At 38.0% G+C, this 23,033-nt stretch overlaps 1 protein-coding gene across 5 annotated transcripts in view; it reads left to right on the forward strand.

The window, feature by feature from the left end:
• The window catches only part of PDE4D (phosphodiesterase 4D), a 1,501,314-nt gene that overhangs the window by 594,206 nt on the left and 884,075 nt on the right, over positions 1-23,033 (forward strand). The window contains exon 1 of one of the 5 annotated variants that reach the window (XM_045999294.1): positions 7,634-8,508. The exons of the other annotated variants lie outside the window; for them this stretch is intronic. Within the exon in view, the coding sequence (XP_045855250.1) occupies positions 8,054-8,508 (455 nt within the window). The 5' untranslated portion in view covers positions 7,634-8,053. Of the gene's footprint in view, positions 1-7,633; positions 8,509-23,033 lie in introns of those variants that run through there. 5 annotated transcript variants of the gene reach the window in all.

Consider the following 23,033-nt stretch of genomic DNA (forward strand, 5'->3'; position numbering starts at 1 on the left):
ATTCCACAGGATTAGGGAATATCTAGTCTTTTTAAGTGTATTGCTGGTGAATGATCAGAAATGATTTTGTAGTTACTTCAGTGATAAATAATATACAGATTCAAGTATTATAAATATCTTTTGCTTTATAATAAGGTATGGTCTTTCTTCCTGAAAGAAATATTTTATTTACAATAGATGTTTGTCTCACAGGCATATTTTTATTGTTTCTACATATGGAGTTAGTTATCTCTTCAGTGAGGCAATATAGTATAGCCTTTTGAAGAAATGTTAAATGAATATTAGGTGTCTAAATCTCATGTAATTAAGTCTAAAATTCAACTATGTGCTGTTCTTTGAATACAAATAACGAGTCAGAAATCTTTACTATTCCAACATGGCCCTCCTTGATTTGAATTCATTTCCAAATAGCTTCCCCTTTACTTTACCCCAGGCCATTGGTTGGCTTGGTACTCCCCAATATGGCAAGCTGCTGCTCTGGCAATATCTTTGCACTTGCATTTTTCATAGCCTTGGATGCTGGATGACACCCTTACTTCCTTCACTCCCAAACATCATATGCTAACTTCTCAATTTGCTTCTCTTTGCCTTATAGCACTTAGCCTCATCTGGCATTTTTACATATTTGTTTGAGTTTTTATTCTCTTTCTTCCAATTAGAATAGGAGAGCCAAAACTGTGCTGTTTTATTCAGTTCTTTTCCTCCAGATCCTATGTTTGGCACATACTAAGTGTTCAATAAGCATTGGTTGAATGAATAAATTAACGTTGAGACAATGAGCAACAGATGTTTTCTATGTAGAGTTAAGATCACATGGGTCACACTCAACATCTGCAGGAGACTCGCACAGTCCTGTTAGTCTCTTTAGAAAGACTCCTTATGATTTTCAAAATTGTTAAAATGTGAAGAAGTACATTGTTGTAAGGATTAAATAAAATGGGATATGAAAATTATTTGGAAGAATGCCAAAAGTTAAATATTTGAGAAATGAAATTAACTTCCATCAGAATTCATCATTTCCTATTTCTCTGTGATCACAATGGAAATGTTGGCTTTGGTCTAGTTTAAGGAAAGTCCTTCCATTTGCATCTTAGAGTTCAGTCTACTTCTTCTGAGGGACAGCCTATTATCTGTTATTCTCCTTATTCCTCTCATATCCTTGATTTCTTCTCTGTTTGCTTCCTATTTGTCAATTTACCAGATTCACACAGAGGGGCACCTTTTGATAATTTACACATCATAAATATATTGCCTTTAGGGCGCCCTTTCTAAAAGGTGATTTGTTATGAGATATTTGCATACTTAACTACTTGTCCTTCTTAGAGATTCATCAAATTATTTGACATTTCCTGAATTTCCAGTGCCCCAGAATTCCCCTCATCTCTGAGATTTTGCCAGTGCCAATTTCTTCCCTTTATGCGTTTACCTTTGATGCTCCCCAAGACAAACATACAGTCATACATACATACATGTTCATACAAGGTACGATTAACTGATTTCACCTTGTTCTTGAGGTCTTGACATTAGCTTCCTCATTGTGAAGACCCACTGACCCTTACAAATTGAATGTTCCTCTTGTGTACCAGACATTACATATCCCCATTTATGTCTCACATCTATGTCTCACACACTCTGTCTCTCTCCCTGAGTTATATACTTGTTTGTCTATTTGTTTCCTTCCCTTAAAGACACAAAGCTCCTTGAGGACAAGTATTTTTTCATGCTCATCAATTAAATACTGAAGTCTGCATGGGAACTGACACATAACCAATATTTTCAGCTTGTTGTTAGTGTTGTTAGAAAGTTACAAGATGGGATGCCTGGGTGGCTCAGTTGATTAAGCGGCTGCCTTCAGCTCAGGTCATGATCCTAGAGTCCAGGGATCGAGTCCCACATCCAGCTCCTTGCTCAGCAGGGAGCCTGCTTCTTCCTCTGCCTCTGCCTGCCACTCTGTCTGCCTGTGCTCGCTCACTCTCTCTCCCTCTCTCTCTCTGACAAATAAATAAAATCTTTTTTTTAAAAAAAAAAAAGAAAGTTACAAGATTAGTTTCTGATAGTACTGAAACCCATAGGGCCAGCCAAGCAGTTACTGCTGAATTTCCATCAGTGCGCTAATCAAAGAAAAATGTGCTCAAATGTAGCATTTCTTAGTTCAACATTTATCACATATTGCTCTTTGTTTCATATTACAGAAAAAAATTACTAAAAATGATCTAAAATATAGAAACAATGGGATAGGGACTTTAGCACTAGTACTTAAAGTGGTAATATTAACAATATTTAATATATGTATAAATTTTTACAATTCTAAAAGCCCTTCATATATCCACAAGAGAGGCCTTAACCCTATTTCTGAAAAACATTGAAGACTTGGGTGAAATCTAAGACTCTGAATGCATCCTTTGGATATTTCTAACTAAGCAGCAGTTTGGCTTTGTGAAAAACAGTATCTGATGATGAAAATTTCCAACTCTATGATGACTGCCATCAGATTGATACATCCTAACAAATAACATAACATGTGTATTCCAGTATATCTAGGATATATGCAAAAAGAAAGTTTCGTTTAAATCTTCCTCTCTTCATGAAGATAACAGTGGACCCTTAGTTATCATAACTTACATTTAATTCTATGTTCTGAATTGAAATGATCCTTGCTCACTCTTAGCTTTTTTATTGACATCATTTCTGCCAGAACTCTCCATCATTATTGACAGGAATGTTCTTCCTTGTTAATTGTCCAGCAGAATATTGAGTGATTGATTAGATTGCTAGGGCAGATTTGAAATGCATTGGCAAAAAAGGGTGGTGGTGATGGTGTATAATCTCTGTACCATGGTAATGGCACCAGCTAACTTATTATTTATGTTTGTTCAGGAAAAATGCACTGATCATTTACTAGAATTTTTTTACTTTTTATACAGATGTGCTGATAATGAGTGGTGAAAGCTTTCAAGGAGGCCCCATATGAACCCAGTAGTGTTTGAATACCCTCTCAGATTGTACCTATAAAACAACATTTACGGTCAGTCAGTGGGGAAAATAGATGATTTATTTGACATATAAGTATGGAAAACTGATGTCCCCACTGATTATTTCCATTTTAAGTATGAGTACACAACCCTTAGATTAATGAAAAGAGTTTTGAAGTGGAAGACTAGAAGTCTCAATTTTTAACTATGTAAGATTTTCTTTTAACATAGAGACAAGAGTCATAGAGAAAGTGTATATTTTCATGAGATCTGGACTCTTGAACTAGGTTTGCCAAAAAGTATTTGAGTCATGTGGGCAAGTCAACTAAGAAAACCTAAAGTAATTTTCCAACTGTATAGTAAGGGAATAGTTCTGGATCAGTAGTTACTGAAATATCGAAGTCAGCTAAGGAGTTTTAAAAATGCAGTCATCTGGGTTCTCCCCCCAGAAATAGTGATTTCATGTGTTTAGGTGTGGCAATGGTTTTCAAATTTTAGTTGGATTCAGAATCACCTGGCCAACTTGGTAAAAGTCCCAAACTCTATCTGCTTTAAGGAGCTTGGGCTTTTGTGTTCTTAACTTGTTCTCTTGGTGATTCTGATAACATCACAGTTTGAAATCACTGGTCTGGGCTTTAACATCAGAAGTTTTTAATGGTCTCCAAGGTGATACTCCTTAGGTTCAACTGTGCTTAGAAACCACCGAGTAAAATCAAATTTAGGATTCTTCCAGCTCTACCAGGAATGATCCAAATTGGTAGCTTTTATTAGGTACTTATTGTGCATAAAGCATTGTGCTAAGTATTATTAAATAATCACAAGACGCTGTGAGGTGGATAATAATACTACTTTGTATATAAGAGACATGGCTGTTAAGTAGTTTAGAGCTTAGTTCACATGACTAAGAAGTGGTGGATTGGAACCTAAGCTGTCTTACCTCAAAGGTCACACAAAAACTACTACTGTAAGTAATCTCCTGGAATTATTGGAGAAGTTGAAAACTCTCAAATTGGGGACATGGGTACTTACATGATTTTCTTTTGAATTTTTTATTGAAGTATAAATTCACATACAATATTCTTTTAGTTTCAAGTATACTTCATAGTGATTTGATATTCTTGTATGTTGTAAAATGATTCCCACCTTGAGTCTAGATACCATCTATCACCATACACAATTATTGCAGTATAGTTCACCATATTCCCTATGCTGTATATAACATCCCCATGAATTATTTTGTTTTATAATTGGTAATTTATACCTCTTAATCCCCTCCATCTATTTCACCCATCCCCTCAATCCTTCCCCATTCTTGTAACCAACAATTTGTTTCATATATGTGTGAGTTTGTTTCTGGTTTTTTGTTTTGATTCACATATAAGAAATTATATGATATTTGTCTTTCTGTGATTTATTTCACTTAGCATAATGCCCTCAAGGTCCACCCATGTTGTTGCAAATGTCAGGATTTCCTTCTTTCTTTCTTTCTTTTTTTTTTCAAAGATTCTTTTCTTTCTTTTTAATTTTTTTTTAAATTTATTTGACAGACAGAGGTCACAAGTAGGCAGAGACAGAAAGAGAGGGAAGCAGGCTCCCTGTCGAGCAGAGAGCCCAATGCAGGGCTCGATCCCAGGACCCTGGGATCATGACCTAAGCCGAAGGCAGAGGCTTAACCCACTGAGCCACCCAGGTGCCCCGATTTCCTTCTTTCTTGACTGAGTAATAGTTCACTCTGTGTGTGTGTGTGTGTGTGTACATATACATATGCATTGTGTGTACATACACCTATCCGTAGAAAATTGTGTTGTTTCCATATCTTGACTTTTGTAACTAATGCTGTGATAAACGTAAGAGTGCATTTATTTATTGGGATTGGTGTTTTCGTTTTCACTGAAATATTCAGAAGTGGAATTGATAGATCTCATGGCAGTTCTATTTTGAAAAATTTTTTGAGTAATCTCTATAATGTTTTCCATGATTGCTGCATCAATATACCTTCCTACCAACAGTATAGGAGGGTTCTTTTTCTCCAAAGCCTCACTAGCACTTTCTATTTCTTGGCTTTTTGATAATAACCAATTTGTGTGAGGTGATATCTCATTGTGTTTTTGATTTGCATTTTGCTGATGATTAGTGATGTTGAACACTTTTTCATGTGCCTACAGGCCATCTGTATGTCTTGTTTGGAAAAATGTCTATTCAAGTTCTCTGTCCATTTTTAAATTGGGTTGTATGTTATTTTGACATTAAATTATGTAAGTTCTTTATATATTTTGGATATTAATCCCTTTATCAGATGTATTATTTATAAATATCTTCTTTCATTCAGTGGAGTGCCTCATCATGTTGTTGATGGTTTCTTTTATTGTGCAAAAGCTTTTTAGTTTGATAAATGATTTTTTATCTTTATCTTTAAAAATATAAAAAAAATACCTGACTTATAATTATATAGTAAAAATGAAAGAATCATTTACAAAAAATAAATGAAGACTATACAAAAAAGAAATTGTTCATTAACTAAAAGAAAGAAGAAAACTGACAGTGAGAAGCAGGGTAGGTTTGGATAATTCTGTTTATTCTGGAAAGAAGAAGATCACAAACTACTTGTTTATACTGTTAGTGTTTGAAAAGCAAGATTATAAGTTTCAGATAGATATTCTGCCATGACTCAACCAAGGAGAAAGGTGGCAAGAATTTCAGAGGAGAAAAGAAATTTGTATACTTCTTCAGAATAGTTCTAGGTACTAATAATGTGATGAATTTGAAAAATGATTTATACTATAAGCACTTCCTTTTCTCTCCCTTCTTATTTGGAAAGATACCAGCTTAGTGCCTTCCTAGGCATGGAAAATTCTTTGGCCACTGCCATTAGTCACACTTGTGGCTATAAAGGGGAGAGAGAATGCCTTAATCAAGTATGCTTTCAGTGCTACATAGAGGGAAGTGATACTTAGGGGAATGCCTTGTTCCTCTCAAGACTAGCCTGTCTCAGGCTTTGTACATGGGCCCTATGGGCAAAATGCCATTACTGAAATGCTGGAGGAGACTTTTCTCACTTTGAAGGAGAAGAAGGAGAGGGAGGAGAAGGAGAAGGAGGACAGGGAGAGAATGAGAGAAGGAGGAGAAAGAAAGATACCCATGTAGAAATGCCAAGTGTCATTTTTGCAAAGCATTAAATTTATTGCTGCCACTTAGAGAAGGGAACAGTGAGCAAAGTGAGCACTTATTTTCATTGATGGTGTTTCATCAATGGCTTGTACACTGAGCACTCACTATATGGAGGACTTTGGATTTCCAGCATGCTGCAGAGTCTGAGAAATGGTTCTTAATTCTGGTACTTTATTATTCATTATATGATATGCATAAAATACATATATTCAAGTGTGTCAAAATTGACTGTGTCTGGTAAATAGAATAATCACACTGCCAACAAACTATTGTAAGCCATCAATAAAACTGTATTTCAAATAATGGGTGTTACAGTGCTAGTTCCCATAAAGTCTAATTCTAAAATTAAATATAATTTAAAATATAAAAAGGTACAAGAAGAGAGGCACCTGGGTGACTCAGTGGGTTAAGCCTCTGTCTTCGGCTCAGGTCGTGATCTCAGGATCCTAGGATTGAGCTCCTCATTGGGCTCTCTGCTCAGCTTCCCCCTCTCTCTCTGTCTGCTTCTCTGCCTACTTGTGATCTCTCTCTCTCTCTCTCTGTCAAATAAATAAAGAAAACCTTTAATAATAATAATAATAAAGGTACAAGAAGACTTATGTACATATGTGCATAGATTACTCTGTATTATATGAACATATATTACTCTGAAACTTTGTAGTTTCTCAGAAATGGCCAATATTGCAGGAAAATACTGAATAAAGGAAGACAAAAAAAGGAATCTGGATTTTAGTGCCATATATGACTCTGATTTCTGTGGAATAATAGTGATACATGTTTCTGAAGTCTTTGGTAATTGAGCTGTCTTCTTCTGCTGGATGTGGCAGAAAGACAAAATTGCAGGCAGGCACTGACAGAAAAAAACCCTGAAGATAAACAGAGATTTGTAATGGAAAAGGTTCCCCAACCTTAACTGTAGCCAGATATCTCAGTCTTGACAACCATTCACTTTGATTTCTAGCTAGGACCACTCCTGGGGACCTTAATCACAGACGCAGCAGCAACATGAGATACTAGCTGGAAGAAGATCTGCAAGAGGAAATAGTGGGCATTCCCTCTGCTATGAGAAAGATCCACACAGTATTTAATCCTTTGTCAGGGAAAGAGGCTGAAATAATCCTAATGTTGGGTCCTCACCCAGATCCACATTTTCAACAACCTGCACAAAAACCATTCTGAGCAACTTTGCCAGGTCACATCCCTTATCTTTGGAAGCCCCAGCATGGGGCTTATCGTCAAAAAGCTGTGAGAATCCGACAGGAACCACCGAACTCCATTTCTTGAAGAAGACTGAAGCAAGTGGAGGTGCAGAGGAAAGCTCTGGGGGCAGTGGAGGGCAGTGGGGGAAGGTAGGCGGGGGCACGGGGAGGGGAAGGATCAGGAGGACAGGTCTGACTTCTGACTGGCTAGAGTGGTTTTGGAGAAAGTCGCAGCTTGGCTCACCAGTCAGGAGCTGTCCAACTTTTCAGCAGCTCTGGTCTCAGGGTTCAGGCGCTCTTGACTGAGCAGGCTGCTACTACTGCTGCTGCTTTTTCTGCGTCTAGAGCTGCTAACAGTCCCTGCTTTTGCTGCAGGCGCCCAAAGGAAGGAAGGGAAGAAGACAGGGAGGAAGGAGGGACTGGCTGTTGGTGAAGCAGCGCACCGCGCGTCCTAGTCTTGGTGAACTGGGGAGCCCAGGAGTGTATCTCTGCCACAATCACTGTGGAGGGAGACTTGTCACGTTCTCTGACCCCTCCCGCTGGCAGAGCCCCCTCTCGGTCGCCAGGAGCCTCTGGTGGCTTCAAGTGGGAAGCCGAGCCCAGCCTCTGTTTCGGCTTCAGAAGCGGCTGCGGCAGCAGCAGCAGCATCCGGGAGGCGCTCGGGCCAGCGCGGTGAAACCGGCTGGACAGCAGGGTTCGGAGGTGCGAGCCAGGATGGAGGCAGAGGGCAGCAGCGTGCCGGCCCGTGCGGGCAGCGACGAAGGCAGCGACGGCGCCGGAGGGGCCACACTCAAAGCCCCCAAGCACCTCTGGAGGCACGAGCAGCACCACCAGTACCCGCTCCGGCAGCCCCAGTTCCGCCTTCTGCACCCCCATCACCACCTGCCCCCGCCACCACCGTCCTCACCCCAGCCCCAGCCCCAGTGTCCGCTGCAGCCACCACCGCCACCCCCTCTGCCACCGCCCCCGCCGCCTCCCGGGGCTGCTCGCGGCCGCTACGCCTCGAGTGGGGCCACCGGCCGGGTCCGACATCGCGGCTACTCGGACACCGAGCGCTACCTGTACTGCCGTGCCATGGACCGCACCTCCTACGCCGTGGAGACCGGCCACCGGCCCGGCCTAAAGAAATCCAGGATGTCCTGGCCCTCCTCCTTCCAGGGACTCAGGCGGTGAGTGGAGAGCGCCCCCTCCCCCATTCAGACAAGGGGTCACCTCCCAGTTCTCAAATTCTCCTCATTGGTCTCTTTATCACTAGCAATCTAGGACCCAGGACTAAATTCTATTCTGGGAATTGGGGGAGGGAAAGCAGGGGCGTGTTTGTTCTTGCTTGAGAGTGTTAGGATTCACCTGTGTGTAAGAGACCCTGAAAGTACAGTTTAAATGTTGTGTGTGTGTGAAAGAGAATGAGAGATTTCCAGTTGTCTCTATCACCCACCATCCCCTCCCCACCCACTTCCATCCCACCCTGGCAAGTGGGGCTAAACAGGCAAATTCAGTTTGCTCTGTTGCAGTAGGAGGAAGAGTGAAGGAAAGGGGTGGGGTTGTTGAGCCAGGGAGACTCCCAGTCATCACTCCACTCTCCGCAGAGTGAGGGGGGTTGGTGGGGCAGATCTAATGGTGACTGGGAATGGGTGAGGCAGCTTGCTTCCAGAATTGCAGCTCAAAGCCTGAGAACCACTCAGTTTCTCTTTGTCTAAGTCAGAAAGTAAATTGGACAGCTAAAGGGGAGAACAAACACGTGGGTGACTTGGAGAGTTTGGAGCAAAATGTTCAGCAATCCTCAGGAGAGGGAAAAGGGAGGGATGGAAGGAGGGAGCAAAGACTCTGTGGGAGTTACACTGTGTTGGTACGTGATGTGTGCCCGCTATATGTGTATCCATCCAGTTGTCTTTGCAAAATCCCAGAAAGAAAGTACCTCGTTTTATTTAGCAGCAGGAAAGATGCAGAGATTTGATTACAGTGATTTCCCCTTAATGTAAAGTGCTCCGGAAGATAGGGCAAGGAAGCTGCATGTCACCCAGAGTTTTAATAGAAGCCAACTGCTCCTATTCTGAGGAAATGAGTAGTGTAAAGAACCAATTACAGCTACTCTGAGACCTGAGCTCAGATTCTTAACTCAGGCATGGAGGTGGAAGTTGGGCCCTTTCCCTGTAACCCAGAAACAGCTCTTTTCTTCCCTGTCCCAGGCCCTCTAAGCAAGGAATGCCCTGCCCCACACAAAATGCACACAAATAAGATTTCATTATCTAACCTTAGAGGTGGGCAGCCATTGATGGACTACACATCCAAGCCATGTATCTGCATGATGAGTAAACTGTAAATCATGTGGGCATCCAGAAACAGGAAAACTTGGGGCTGTTTGTTCAGTTGTGATTGACAGTTGTTTGTCTAACTGTAATTGATAGTAGGTTGGGTTTATCCAGAAATATTAATAGTGTTCAAATGTATGTCTTTCTGTCTGCCCCTTTCGGGGCTCCATCTGTCTCTCTGCCCTTTTCTCTTTTTCCCTCCCTCCTTCCCTCCTCCTCTCTCTTTATCTCTTTCTTTTTTATGAGCAAGTCTCTCTGTGTGTTGTGTACAATATGGCAAAGGAAATCCAGCCGAGTGGAATATCTGAACCCTGATATGCCCACATACTTCTCATACCTTTTGCCTTCCTCACACTCTTAATTACTGGACATTTTTTGTGATGATGTCCTTATACCTGTTAGATAAAAAGAATGAGAATTGTGGTTAATAGTCACTATTCAGATCAATTTAAGTTTTGAAGATTGATGTGATTTCAAACATTCATAAATGAATATGCAAGTTTCATTTTTATATCTCAGACTGCTAAAGCCCACATGCTGTGTTAAATTTTGTTTGAAAAAGTAAATGTCCTCCACTTGGGTAGAGCACTATATATGCGGTTCCCCTGTGGTGGAATAAAGGATGGCACTTTGTATGTTTGAGCATACAAACATCTGTGAGACTGAGATTTTAACAAATATTAAATAAGAACAAGAGTTCTAGATTAATCTGTGGGTTGGTTGACTTTGTAGAGTCTCTTAATTAAATTCATTTTTTAATAAAACAGAATATGTCTGAGAAGGTGAAGAGGGAAATAAGCTAATTGGAGTAGAGGTATTGCATCATTGATTTAAATTTATTTTTTGCTGTGCTCGCTACACTAATTAATTGTTCCATTTGTAATTTGTTAATTGAATGGTTCACAGAAAACTAAAGATGTATAATACTTACACATAGCTTCCACTGTAGCTCATCTGATAAATCATTCTTATTCTATTTAAGAATTATTGGACTTAAAATTCTTTACATCACTATGTATTTCCCAAACACTCATTCATTACATGTCAAGCTTTCCCTTGATAGAATTGCTTTTGTAAATAAATGTTCTTTGCAAAAAGGGCATGGATATTGCTTTCATTCTTTTAGGAGAATGGTTAGGAATGCTTTAAAATTATAAAAAATCACATTTATTAACTTATTTGAACCCATTAATACTGAAATGAAATGATATTGTCTTCACTTTATAGATAAGAACATTGAGCCCTAGAAGTTATGAGTAACTTGTTTAGTAGCACAGTGGCTATGAGTGCCAGAGCTAAGACTGAAACCCTTGTCTCCTGCCTCAGTGAAGACAATAGGTGCTCCCAAAATAAATGTGCGCAGAACCTGGGCATGTTGACAGCATCAAGAAATATATAAAACTAAACACGAAGATTGTATTGATTGATACCATAGGACCTAAAGTCCAAATAAACAAACAATGAGATATGGTTTAAGTCCTTTAAAGAAAAAAAAAAAAGACAGCATAGGCTCTGGAAGCAATGAGAAATTTTAACTTTATTTTTAATTTTTGAAATCCTGGCTGTTACACTGGTGTTAATTATCACAGTAGAGGCAAACAAATCAGTGTATTTGTTGATTTTGTATATTGCATATAAAACAATAAGTATGAAATAATGTTCAGAGACTTAAAGTTAATCAGAGCACTTCATGTTGTTTTCAATGATCTTTTATTTTATTTTATTTTATTTTTAAAGTTTTATTTATTTATTTACAGACAGAGATCACAAGTAGGCAGACAGGCAAGCGGCGGGGGGGCGGGGAAGGGGGGGAAGCAGGCTCCCCACTGAGCAGAGAGCCCGATATGGGGCTCAATCCCAGGATCCTAAGATCATGACCTGAGCCAAAAGTAGAAGCTTTAACCCACTGAGCCACCCAGGCACCCCTTCAATGATCTTTTAAAAGGGAACAGAAGTGTGAGACATGTGCAAAGTGTGTACGTGTGTGTGTTCATGTGTGCATGTGCTATCATTCAAATGGAGGACTTAAGTTGTCTGTCAAGTTAATGTCTCTGAAAAATCCTCATGGATGGATGGATGAATGATTCCCTATGGACTACCAAGAAAAATATGTCCTTTAAAAGGCTATATTTAGCATGTGTCCTAGCATTTCCAGATATTATTGTCTTGACTGAAATTTTCAAAACTACAGTTTGTAAAGCAATGGGAAAGAGGTTTGCTTGGCTTAATGAAGAAATCTGTAAAATAGGAAGGAGGCAATTCCCACACATTTTGGGGTCAAGTCTTGATTCTATGGAAGATATAAGTATTTGAAATAAATTTTGTGTTAAGTTATATCTAAGAAGGTAGATTCATTTTTTAATCTTAACATAAAAGTAATTTGAAATAATAAAATTACAAGGAATGAGTATGTTACCAAGAAAACCAATTGAGATATTAATGTCAAATTAATCACTTTAACCAATTGTTCTTCAAAATGTAGCAATTGTTCGGAGTGCCTGGGTGGCTCAGTGCATTGGGTCTCTGCCTTGGGCTCAGGTCATGATCTCAGGGTCCTGGGATTGAGCCCCGCATTGGGCTCTCTGCTCAGAAGGGAGCCTGCTTCCACCCTCCCCCACCGCCTACCTACTTGTGATCTCTCTCTCTGTGTGAAATAAATAAATAAAATATTTTTTAAAAATTAAATTAAATTTAAAAATGTAGTAATTGTTCAATTGAACTGATAAAGGATTTAATTATTTCTTTGACTTCTTTTTACATAACAAAATATTTTCCTTGTCAGTAATGTGCATTTCTAAATCTGCAGGAACTATATATTCCTTTTTTTAAAAGATTTTATTTATTTGATAGAGAGCACAATCAGGGGGAGGGGTAGAAGGAGAGGGAGAAGTCCAATGCAGGGTTCAATTCCAGGATCCCAGGATCAAGACCTAGATGATCACTGACTGCGGATGCTTCACTAATAGCCACCCAGGCACCCAGAACTATATATTCTCAATACAAATTAAGGGTCTACATCATTAATCATCAGGGAAATGCAAATAAAAACCACAGTGAGATCTTACCTCATACCTGTCAGATTGGCTATTATAAAAAAGAGAAGAAATAACAAGTGTTAGGATATGGGAAAAAAGGAACCCTTGCACACTGGTGGGAATGTTAACTGGTGCAGCCGCTATGGAAAACAGTATGGAGGTTACTCAATACATTAAAAATAGAATTATTATATGATCAGCAATTCTACGTCTGGGTAATTGTCCAAAGAAAATGAAAACAAAAATTCAAGAAGATATATGGATCTCAGTGTTCATTGCAGCATTATTTATAATAGCTAAGATATGGAAACAACCTGAATGTCCATTGATAGATGAATGGATAGGAAAATTGTGATGTATATAGATATGATGGAATACTATTCAGCCATAAAAAAGAATGAAATCTTGCTGCTTGTGACATGCATAGAACTTGACGACATTATGATAAAGGAAATAAGTCAGAGAAAGATAAATATAATAGTATCTCTCTTATATTTGGAAACTGAAACAAAACTAATAACAGCAAAACTAAGCTCACAGATGCAAAAAACAAGTGGTGGTTGTCAGAGATATTGTTGGGATGAGAGAAATGGGTGACTTGTTTTGTTTTGTTTTGTTTTTAGATAAATTGGAAAAACAAAGTTGGAAATTCAGATAGCATAGGTGTTTCCTTGGGTATTAAGAAAACATTCTACATGACAGATACAAATATCAAGAAGATAACATTTGATTTAATTATTCTAGAAGAAAAAGAGATAAAAACTACCATTGTATTCAATATAAATCCCATGTATCATATAAAATATTTAACAGTAGACTTTTAAATACATTTATGCATTAAATAAAGGAAATACTAATTATAATTATATTGTAATATTGAAATACTTAAAAAATCAGGTTTTTGCTTTTCTATTCTGAATTATAAATTTTTCTGTTGTCTCTAGTAATTTTGTTAACATTGTTTAGTGTGTTTTTTCTTCATTAAAAAAAGTGATCTAAGTTCATCTTGCAAACTTTAGCTTTCACATCACCAAAGTACCTGACTAAAAACTGATTACACTTTAAACTGACTACATCAGTGAATCTAAGACTTCGGATTTTAGGAAACAGTATTTTTTTTTTTAATGTTGGATGACTGATATAAGGATTCCTTCTTTAAATTTGAGTAAGTGAAGATATTAATTTATTTTTAATCAGCAAAGATGTATGGTTTATTTAATCAGCAAAAAGATATGGTAAAATTTCTCATTTCCTAATATTAACAAAACAGTGTTAGATTAATGAGATCTCCAAATATTGGCAAGAGAGACCACTGCAAAAACAATTTTTTTTCACTTTCCAAATTGGATACTTTCCTACACACACATACATACACACATAAAGGTGAACTGGTCATTAATTTCTATTTGCAAACTTTAATATGGTTTTGGAAAAGTATCTTGGGGAAGGTTCTTGAACATCAAATAGAATAATAACCTAAAAAGACTGAATCCTTTTAGCAACTTTGGGTAGTTATTCACAGCCTTGAAGTCAAACATGAGTAAAATTTTGTCCCTCTCACAGCTTATTATCCATCTACATGTTTAAAAATATACAATATGTGAGTCTGTAACTTCAGTGCTGCTAGTCCTGGCTCATAGAAGGAATGTTGCTAAGGGATTATATCAAATAGCACTGTATTATATTTCAAAAGATGTTGTGGTTATTTTTATCCCAAGGAACATTTTTCTACATTTAAAAATAGGAAATCTAATTTTTCCCAAGGAAGAGGGCATTCACATTATTTTAAAAACTCATCAACTGAATTGACTTGACCCCATACACACATATACCACCATCGCTATGATCTTCATGACACCATCTTGGAGATTAAATGAAAAATAAGGTATGTTTTGTCTTCTGAATAAGAATTATAGTACCATTTATGTCAGTATGTGTTATCAACCGTTCATCTAATGGTCTCAAGTGACTAGTATCCTTAGATTCTTCTTTCTCTGAACTCCCAAATGTTTTTTTTATAAAGATTTTATTTATTTATTTGACAGGCAGAGATCACAAGCAGGCAGAGAGGCAGGCAGAGAGAGAGAGGGAGGAAGCAGGCTCCCCACTGAGCAGAGAGCCCAATGCGGGGCTTGATACCAGGACCCTGAGATCATGACAGCCAAAGGCAGAGACTTTAACCCACTGAGCCACCCAGGCGCCCCTCTGAACTCCCAAATCTTAGAGACAACCAAGATCTCCTTACTTCCCACCTCAAAATATCTCTTGTGTTTCTCCATTGCCACTTCCCTAGATCAAGCTCTTATCATCTTCCCTAAGCCTGTAATGTCTCCTGACTCCAGTCATTTTTATACTCCCGACCACCCAGTCTCATCATCCCCTTGTCTGAAATCCTTGGATTATTTCTTTACACCTGCAAAATAAAATCTGGATTTCTTAGTCTGACTCTTCAAAATGCTAGCCCAGTTTATCTTCCTCAGAGAAAGTCTCCTATTCATCCTTTTTCTTAAACCCCATGAAATCGCCACCCTCACATTGTTGCCATGTGCTGAGCTCTTTGTGCCTTTTAACACCTCTTTCTTTTTCAACCTGTTTCTTCCTTCTAGACTGCTTTTCCTATACCCTACACCATCCCCTCCTTATATATTTGGAAAACTCACAAATATCCTTTCAAACTTATTTCATCCCACTTGAATGTATGGTCTTACAAGCACAGGAGTATTTTTCTTTTCAGGGCTTTCACATTGCATTTTGTATGTATCTATTCTAGCAGTTACCGATAGCAATTTTTTATCTGTCTCCACCATTAACCACATTAGGATCTCGTACAGTGCATGGTCTATATGCGTCTTCAATAAATGATGAACCTTTAAATGTGGAAATAATAATAATGAAACCTTACCTCTTCAGTTAGTGCTTACTCAGACAGTTTGTATTTGGTTTCCTTGATAATCTTGGTGAAGGAAACAGAACTAGTGATATTTTGCTTATTTTATAAGTAACTAAGGGGAACTCTCAGAGAAATAGATACATGTATGTTCAGAGAAAGAACTCAGGCATGAACCTTAAAACTGCTAGTATAGTGATCTTTTCATCAAATTGTTAGATAAACATGGAATGGTATTGGATAAGAGGAAGCCCATCGTTTGACTAAAACTATGAAGACAGAAATTATAATGATTATAAAGAGAGAGAGTAGTCATTACAATCCAGATTGTAAGGAAACAACATCAGAATGAAATTTTGATGGAATAAAGTTTCCTTTTTTATTTAGAGAGATGATTTTACAGAACTAATTCTTAACTTTGGGTAAGAGGATCAATTAGATTTGGGGATAGGTGCACATTTTGGGGAGAACATTAATCAGATTCTTAACAAGTCCTTGATTCACAAAATGTAAGACACTTTGTGTGTTCTAAAGTGAACTAAGTTATTGGTTGATTCCCTAAAGGAACAACTATGAGACATTGCATGCCTTCAAATGGTATTCTCATTGGAGTGGCTGAAAGTAATTTGAAATGAGATTTTAGAAAACTCCAACACTTTAGACAGAAAAGGTCACAGACTTATTTAAAAATAACGTATCCCCAGTGGAATTTTTGGGAATTAACTTAAAATTTGATTTAAAATATGTGTAAGAGGGGCACCTGGGTGGATCAGTGTGTTAAGCTTCTGCCTTCTACTCAGGTCATGATCCCAGAGTCCTGGGATCGAGCCCCGCATCGGGCTCTCTGCTCAGTGGGGAGCCTGCTTCCCCCTCTCGCTTTGCCTGCCTCTCTGCCTGCTTGTGATCTCTGTCTGTCAAATAAATAAATCTTTAAAAAAAGAAAAAAATATGTGTAAGAATAGTAAAGAACACTTGGAAAAGAAAAAGAAAAAAGATATTTTTTTTTTCCTGTATCAGAACAGAGGCACCTGTCACTTATGCATCCAACTCCTGATTTCAGTTCAGGTCATGTTCTCAGGGTCATGAGATTGAGCCCCACGTTGGGCTCCAGACTCAGTGCAGAGTTCACTTGAGATTCTCTCTCTCCCTCTGCCCCTCCTCCCATTCATGCTCTCTCTAAATAAATAAATAAGGAAAATCTAAAAAAAAATCAGAACATATAGGCTCTTAATTCAGATGACATTATATTAATTTGGGAACAAATCAGTTGTTCTGTGGACTGAATAAAGGTTCTGTGAACTGTCAAACATGAGACCCACGTGTATGTGGAAATTTAGGATTTACTAAGTACAGCATTCCAACTCAGTGAGACTGGAGTAAGATATTTTAAATATGATATTTATTAGTTTATTGAAATAAAAAATATCCTTATCTCACACCATAATAAGAAGCATTTAAAATCAATAATAACAATATTAAAAATTTAAGATGAAAGTAGGCAAAAGACATAAAGAGGAAATTCAAGATGGAAGAAAGATTAATATCAATATACATTTGCAAAGATTCTCTACTTTGCAAAAAGAAAAATAAAAATTAAGACATCAGTGTTATTTAATTTTTCCTCTATTATTTTAGAAAAAGAGTAAAAGATGAATAATTCAAAAGAATTAGAAAAGGCGTGGTGAAATAGGCAGTTTCTTCTATACATTTTTCATGATAGTGTAAATTAGAAAGACCTTGGTGGATAATCAAATAATGTATGCCAAAATTTTAAATGGGAGTGCTTTTGACCCAGTAAATCCATGTTTAGGAATTTAGCCTAAGAATATAACTGAACAAGTAAACAAAGCTGTGCTATATTGCAAAATTGTGTAGGATAATAAAGATCTGAGAGCCACCCAAATGTCTCTCAGTAGAGAACTGGTAAAGTAAATTAGGTCATATTCACAACAAAGGACTACTAGATAAAGAAAGAGGGAGATGTACATGTACTGAAATGCAATTACAAACCCTGCAAGTTGTTAAGGGAAAAAAAAATTTAGAGACTGGATCATAGAACATGATACTATTTACTTATGTGTATTCATGCATACTTATATTTACATATATGAGATTATGCTTATATGTGTGTGGCTATATAGAGAGAGATGTGTGTGTGTGTACCTATTATGGTATGAGTGTGTGTGTGTGTATATAATCCTCTTTAGAAGAGAAAAAGCACTAAACAGTTATAGGTGTAAGAAGAGAGGATATTTAAGAGAGGTTTTTTTTTTTTTTTTTTTTTTTTTTTTTTTTTATGTTTTCTATTTATTTATTTTTTTTTCAGCGTAACAGTATTCATTCTTTTTGCACAACACCCAGTGCTCCATGCAAAACGTGCCCTCCCCATCACCCACCACCTGTTCCCGCAACCTCCCACCCCTGACCCTTCAAAACCCTCAGGTTGTTTTTCAGAGTCCATAGTCTCTTATGGTTCGCCTCCCCTCCCCAATGTCCATAGCCCCCTCCCCCTCTCCCAATCCCACCTCCCCCCAGCAACCCCCAGTTTGTTTTGTGAGATTAAGAGTCATTTATGGTTTGTCTCCCTCCCAATCCCATCTTGTTTCATTTATTCTTCTCCTATCCCCCTACCCCCCCATGTTGCTTCTCCATGTCCTCATATCAGGGAGATCATATGATAGTTGTCTTTCTCCGATTGACTTATTTCACTAAGCATGATACGCTCTAGTTCCATCCACGTCGTCGCAAATGGCAAGATTTCATTTCTTTTGATGGCTGCATAGTATTCCATTGTGTATATATACCACATCTTCTCCACTCCAAAACTGCTAGAACTTGTACAGGAATTCAGTAAAGTGTCAGGATATAAAATCAATGCACAGAAATCAGTTGCATTTCTGTACACCAACAACAAGACTGAAGAAAGAGAAATTAAGGAGTCAATCCCATTTACAATTGTACCCAAAACTATAAGATACCTAGGAATAAACCTAACCAAAGAGATTAAGAGAGGTTTTTAATATTTTCTTCTATGGTCTTCTTTCTTATTTGATTTCCTTTGAAATGAGGATATGGGGCACCTGGATGGCTTAGTTAGTTAAGTGTCTGCCTTTAGCTCAGGTCATAATCCCAGGGTCCTAGGATCCATTTGTGAGTTGGACTCCCTGCTCTGTAGGGAGTCTGCTTCTCCCTCTGCCTCTCCTTCCACTCGTTCTCTCAATCTCTCTCTCTCAAATAAATAAAATCTTTAAAAATAAATAAAATGAGCATATGTTGTTTTATAATAAGCAAAAATCATTTGTTTTCCTCTTTTGTAAGAAAAACTGTTATTTTCCACTTACTTAGGTTAATATATTTTATTTATATCCCATTTTTCTCTTCTCCCTCAAAAGCAAAGGACTGGGATGCCTGGGTGGCTCAGTGGGTTGAGCCTCTGCCTTCGGCTCAGGTCATGATCTCAGGGTCCTGGGATCGAGTTCCGCATTGGGCTCTCTGCTCCACAGGGAGCCTGCTTCCTCCTCTCTCTCTCTCTCTGCCTGCCTCTCTGCCTACCTGTGATCTCTGTCTGTCAAATAAATAAATTAAATATTTTTTAAAAAAGCAAATGACTGTGTCACAAACAATTTAGAACAGCAAGGTAAAATGAGGATGTCAAAGAGAAGAGAACATAGCAACATGAAGATAGTATGAAATATGGAAGCAAAAAACATTCCACTGATTTCTGAGTAATTGCTAGAAATGAGTCACAGAATTGGCTGTGAACTTCCAATCAGCTAATCCAAGGAAGGAAACACTATCAGTTCAAGATTTGTAGTATTAGTAAGTTTAAAAAAAATGAGATAGTGCAGATGATGCATTGCTCTTAAACCTGAGAATTAAGAGAAATGTTTCCCTATGTTTTCTTATAAAAAGTTACTGTGTAATATGTTGCCCAAGTTTTTAATAACTAGCCTACACTGTGTAAGGTATGAAATAAGTATAAATGTTTATTGTAACTGTGAGTGTTTCTTATAAAACCTCATATTGATGCCCTGTTGTCAGAGTCAGTTTATTGAAAGTCTATCAGCATGGGATCCCCAGTTAGTATTCTTAATGGTACTTTCCCTTTAGTGCCAAATGCTATGTGTACTCGATTAAAAGTGGCTGCATCTCCAGCTTCAAGAATTCCTCTGGACTCTATCTCCTATATGTTTTTTGACCTGGTTGATTCCAGTAATCACAACCCTCCATTAAATCCAATTTGACTAACCCTCAAGATTGGCTCAGAATTCTGGGACGCTTCAGCTCCATCTGGGTCCCCCTTATTTGTGACATGAAAATGAGAACAATGAAATAAGAAAATTCATTCTTCGGGGGCGCCTGGGTGGCTCAGTCAGTTAAGTGGCTGCCTTCGGCTCAGGTCATGATCCCGGGGTCCTGGGATCGAGCCCCGCATCTGGCTCCCTGAGCAGGGAGCCTTCTTCTTCCTCTGCCTGCTGCTCTGCCTACTTGTGCTCTCTCTGTCAAATAATAAATAAAATCTTTAAAAAAAAAATTCATTCTTGGTACTCAGTTCTCTGATTTTCTGTCATAATCACCTAGTTCTCTAGATTTTCATAGAATATCCACTTGTAGTTGAATGCTCCAAGGTAAGCGAGTTACAAAATTTAGTCCTGGTAAATGCAAGGATTGGTGGACTTAAATATAGATCAATAAATAAAAATTATGTACCCAAATTGAGGTTGGCGTTTTAGTCTAATTTACTTACAGCTTTTCTCTCTGAAACTGTTTTCCTATTGTTGGTGATATTGTTCATCTAGAAGCAAGTTAAAATCATTAGAATATAAAGTAGAAGTTTGGAATCCTTTATACACATTTTTGTTTTATCACCACTCAGAATCATCCCTCACCACCTGGGGTCTTTCAGTTTTATTGAGGACCAGTTTCCAAGAGGACTCCCTTGATGAAAATCAGAGGTCTCTACCAAAATCATAGAGCTCATGGTGGGGATTTCTACTACAGATACTGAAGAAAGATCACCAAACACTAAGAAATACTCTATATTGTTTTCATCAGATTTTTTGAGAAATTAATAAAGAGTATGAGAATGATTATTATGTGGAATATGGGTCTGTGAAACTAATACTTATATTAACAGCTCAGAAGCTGCCATATACATTAACTGAAATATATTTTAAGTCAACAGATCCACAGTTTGTGGAAAATAGAAAGTTCTTGATGGTTTTAATAGATTAGGCTGCTCTTTGTGTCTACCTGTACGACTTCCCACACTGGGAGTTCTGTGTCTACTGATTCCTCTGCCTGAGTTGCCCTCTCCTCCCCACTCACTAGCTTTAATAGCATGTATTCATATTTCAGGGTGCCTGGGTGGCCCAGTCATTCAATGGCTCCGTTCAGCTCAGGTCATGATCCCAGGGTATTGGGATCGAGTCCCAAGTCAGGCTCCCTACTCAGTGGGAAGCCTGCTTCTCCCTCTCCCACTCTCCATGCTTGTCTTCCCTCTCTCACTGTCTCTTTCTCTGTCAAATAAATAAACAAAATATTTTAAAAAATATTCATACTTCAGATCGTAACTCAGACATCACCTTTTCAGTTTAGACTTTTCAGTTATTTGAAACATGTTATAACACCTTTTATTTCTTTTCTGTCACATTTATCATATTTTATTTATTTATTTATTTATTTATTTATTAGATTTTATTTATTTGACAGAGAGAGAGAGATCACAAGTAGGCAGAGAGGTAGGCAGAGAGAGAGGGGGAAGCAGGCTCCCTGCTGAGCAGAGAACCCGATGTTGGGGCTCGATTCCAGGACCCTGAGATCATGACCTGAGCCGAAGGCAGAGGCCTAACCCACTGAGCCACCCAGGCGCCCCTATCATATTTTAAAATTACATGTTTAATTGTTTTGACTAATGCCAATCCCATTTATTTATTTATTTATTTATTTATTTATTTATTTATTTGACAGAGATCACAAGTAGGCAGAGAGGCAGGCAGAGAGAGAGAGGAGGAAGCAGGCTTCCTGCTTGAGCAGGGACCTCTGATATGGGGCTCGATCCCAGGACTCTGAGATCATGACCTGAGCCAAAGGCAGAGGCTTTAACCCACTGAGCCACCCAGGCTCCCTGCCAATCCCTTCTTATCAACTGTATCCCCCAGTGAAAGCAAGGACCCTGTCAGTTTCTTTCACATCTACAGTACTTGCATATTGTTCGCACTTAAAGATTTATTATGTAGGGGCACCTGCATGGCTCAATCAGTAGTTTCTGACTCTTGATTTTGACTCAGGTTATGTTCTCAGGGTTGTGAGATCAAGCCCCGTGAGGGGCTCTGCACTCAACAGCAGTCTGCTCAAGATTCTCTGCCTCTCCTTCTCCCTCTGTCCGCTCCCCCACCCCGCTTGTCTGCATGCGCTGTCTCAAATAAATAAAATCTTGAAAAAGAAGATTCACTAAATAAATGAACCTTAACTGTTAATAGGTTATCAAATTTATAAAACTAAGAACCCATTATTAAAAGAGAGCAAAAACAGTTCCAATGCAGTCTTCAACATATACTTCATTTAGTTAGTTACTATTTTTTTAATTTGATGTAAAGGACACTTGAGTGTTAGTAGGTTTTTAAATTTATTTTATTTATTTGAGAGAGCGAGAGAGAGAGAGAGTGCACACGCGAATGTGGGTGTCGACCCCAGGACTCTGGAATCATGACCTGAGCTGAAGGTAGATGCTTAACAGACTGAGCCACCCAGGTGCCCCAAGTGTTAGTAGGTTTAAGTATCATTTCTGGGAAGAAGTCTGCAGTACAGGAAGTCAGTAAAGAATTAGCATCATGGATTGTCAAGGTGATGAATTATAGAACAGTTATATTTAAGGGACTAGTGAGGAAAAATGAAAATGAAGGCATTACTAGTAATTTTAATGCATTTGTGACTTGTTTTCATAGCTATTTAATTTATTTAGCATTGATGCATTCTTCTTAAAGTTCATTATGTTTCTATTACTCCTGTTCAAGTAAATATAAAGTGTTCATAATTACTCAGCATCTGATAGTTCTTTGTGACAGTAAAGCCTGGGAGTAAAAATAAGTAAATTTTTTGCCTGAGAATGTAACAACTATTTGAAAATGATCTAAGAACTTTAACAATTACAGGAGAAAGTAAGAGCATACAACATTATTCTGACAAAATGTCACTTTAATTTCATAAATGTTGTCCTCTTATATCCTATATTAATTTCATTTTTGGAATAGCAAGGCATGGAAGCTGTTAAATGAGTCATTATTTCTGTTGACATGAAATATTTTATAAACCAAAGTCACAAAGGAGTATAATGAAAATCATTAATAAGAAGTCACATAAACACATAATCATCACACTATTTCCATACTTCAGAAAAAGAATCTACTTAGGGAAAACAATTTTGTATTTGCTTTAATGCAGCCATGACGTGGACCCTAGAC

The sequence above is a fragment of the Meles meles genome, chromosome 3, assembly GCF_922984935.1.
Source record: "Meles meles chromosome 3, mMelMel3.1 paternal haplotype, whole genome shotgun sequence".
NCBI classification, from domain to species: Eukaryota; Metazoa; Chordata; class Mammalia; order Carnivora; family Mustelidae; genus Meles; species Meles meles.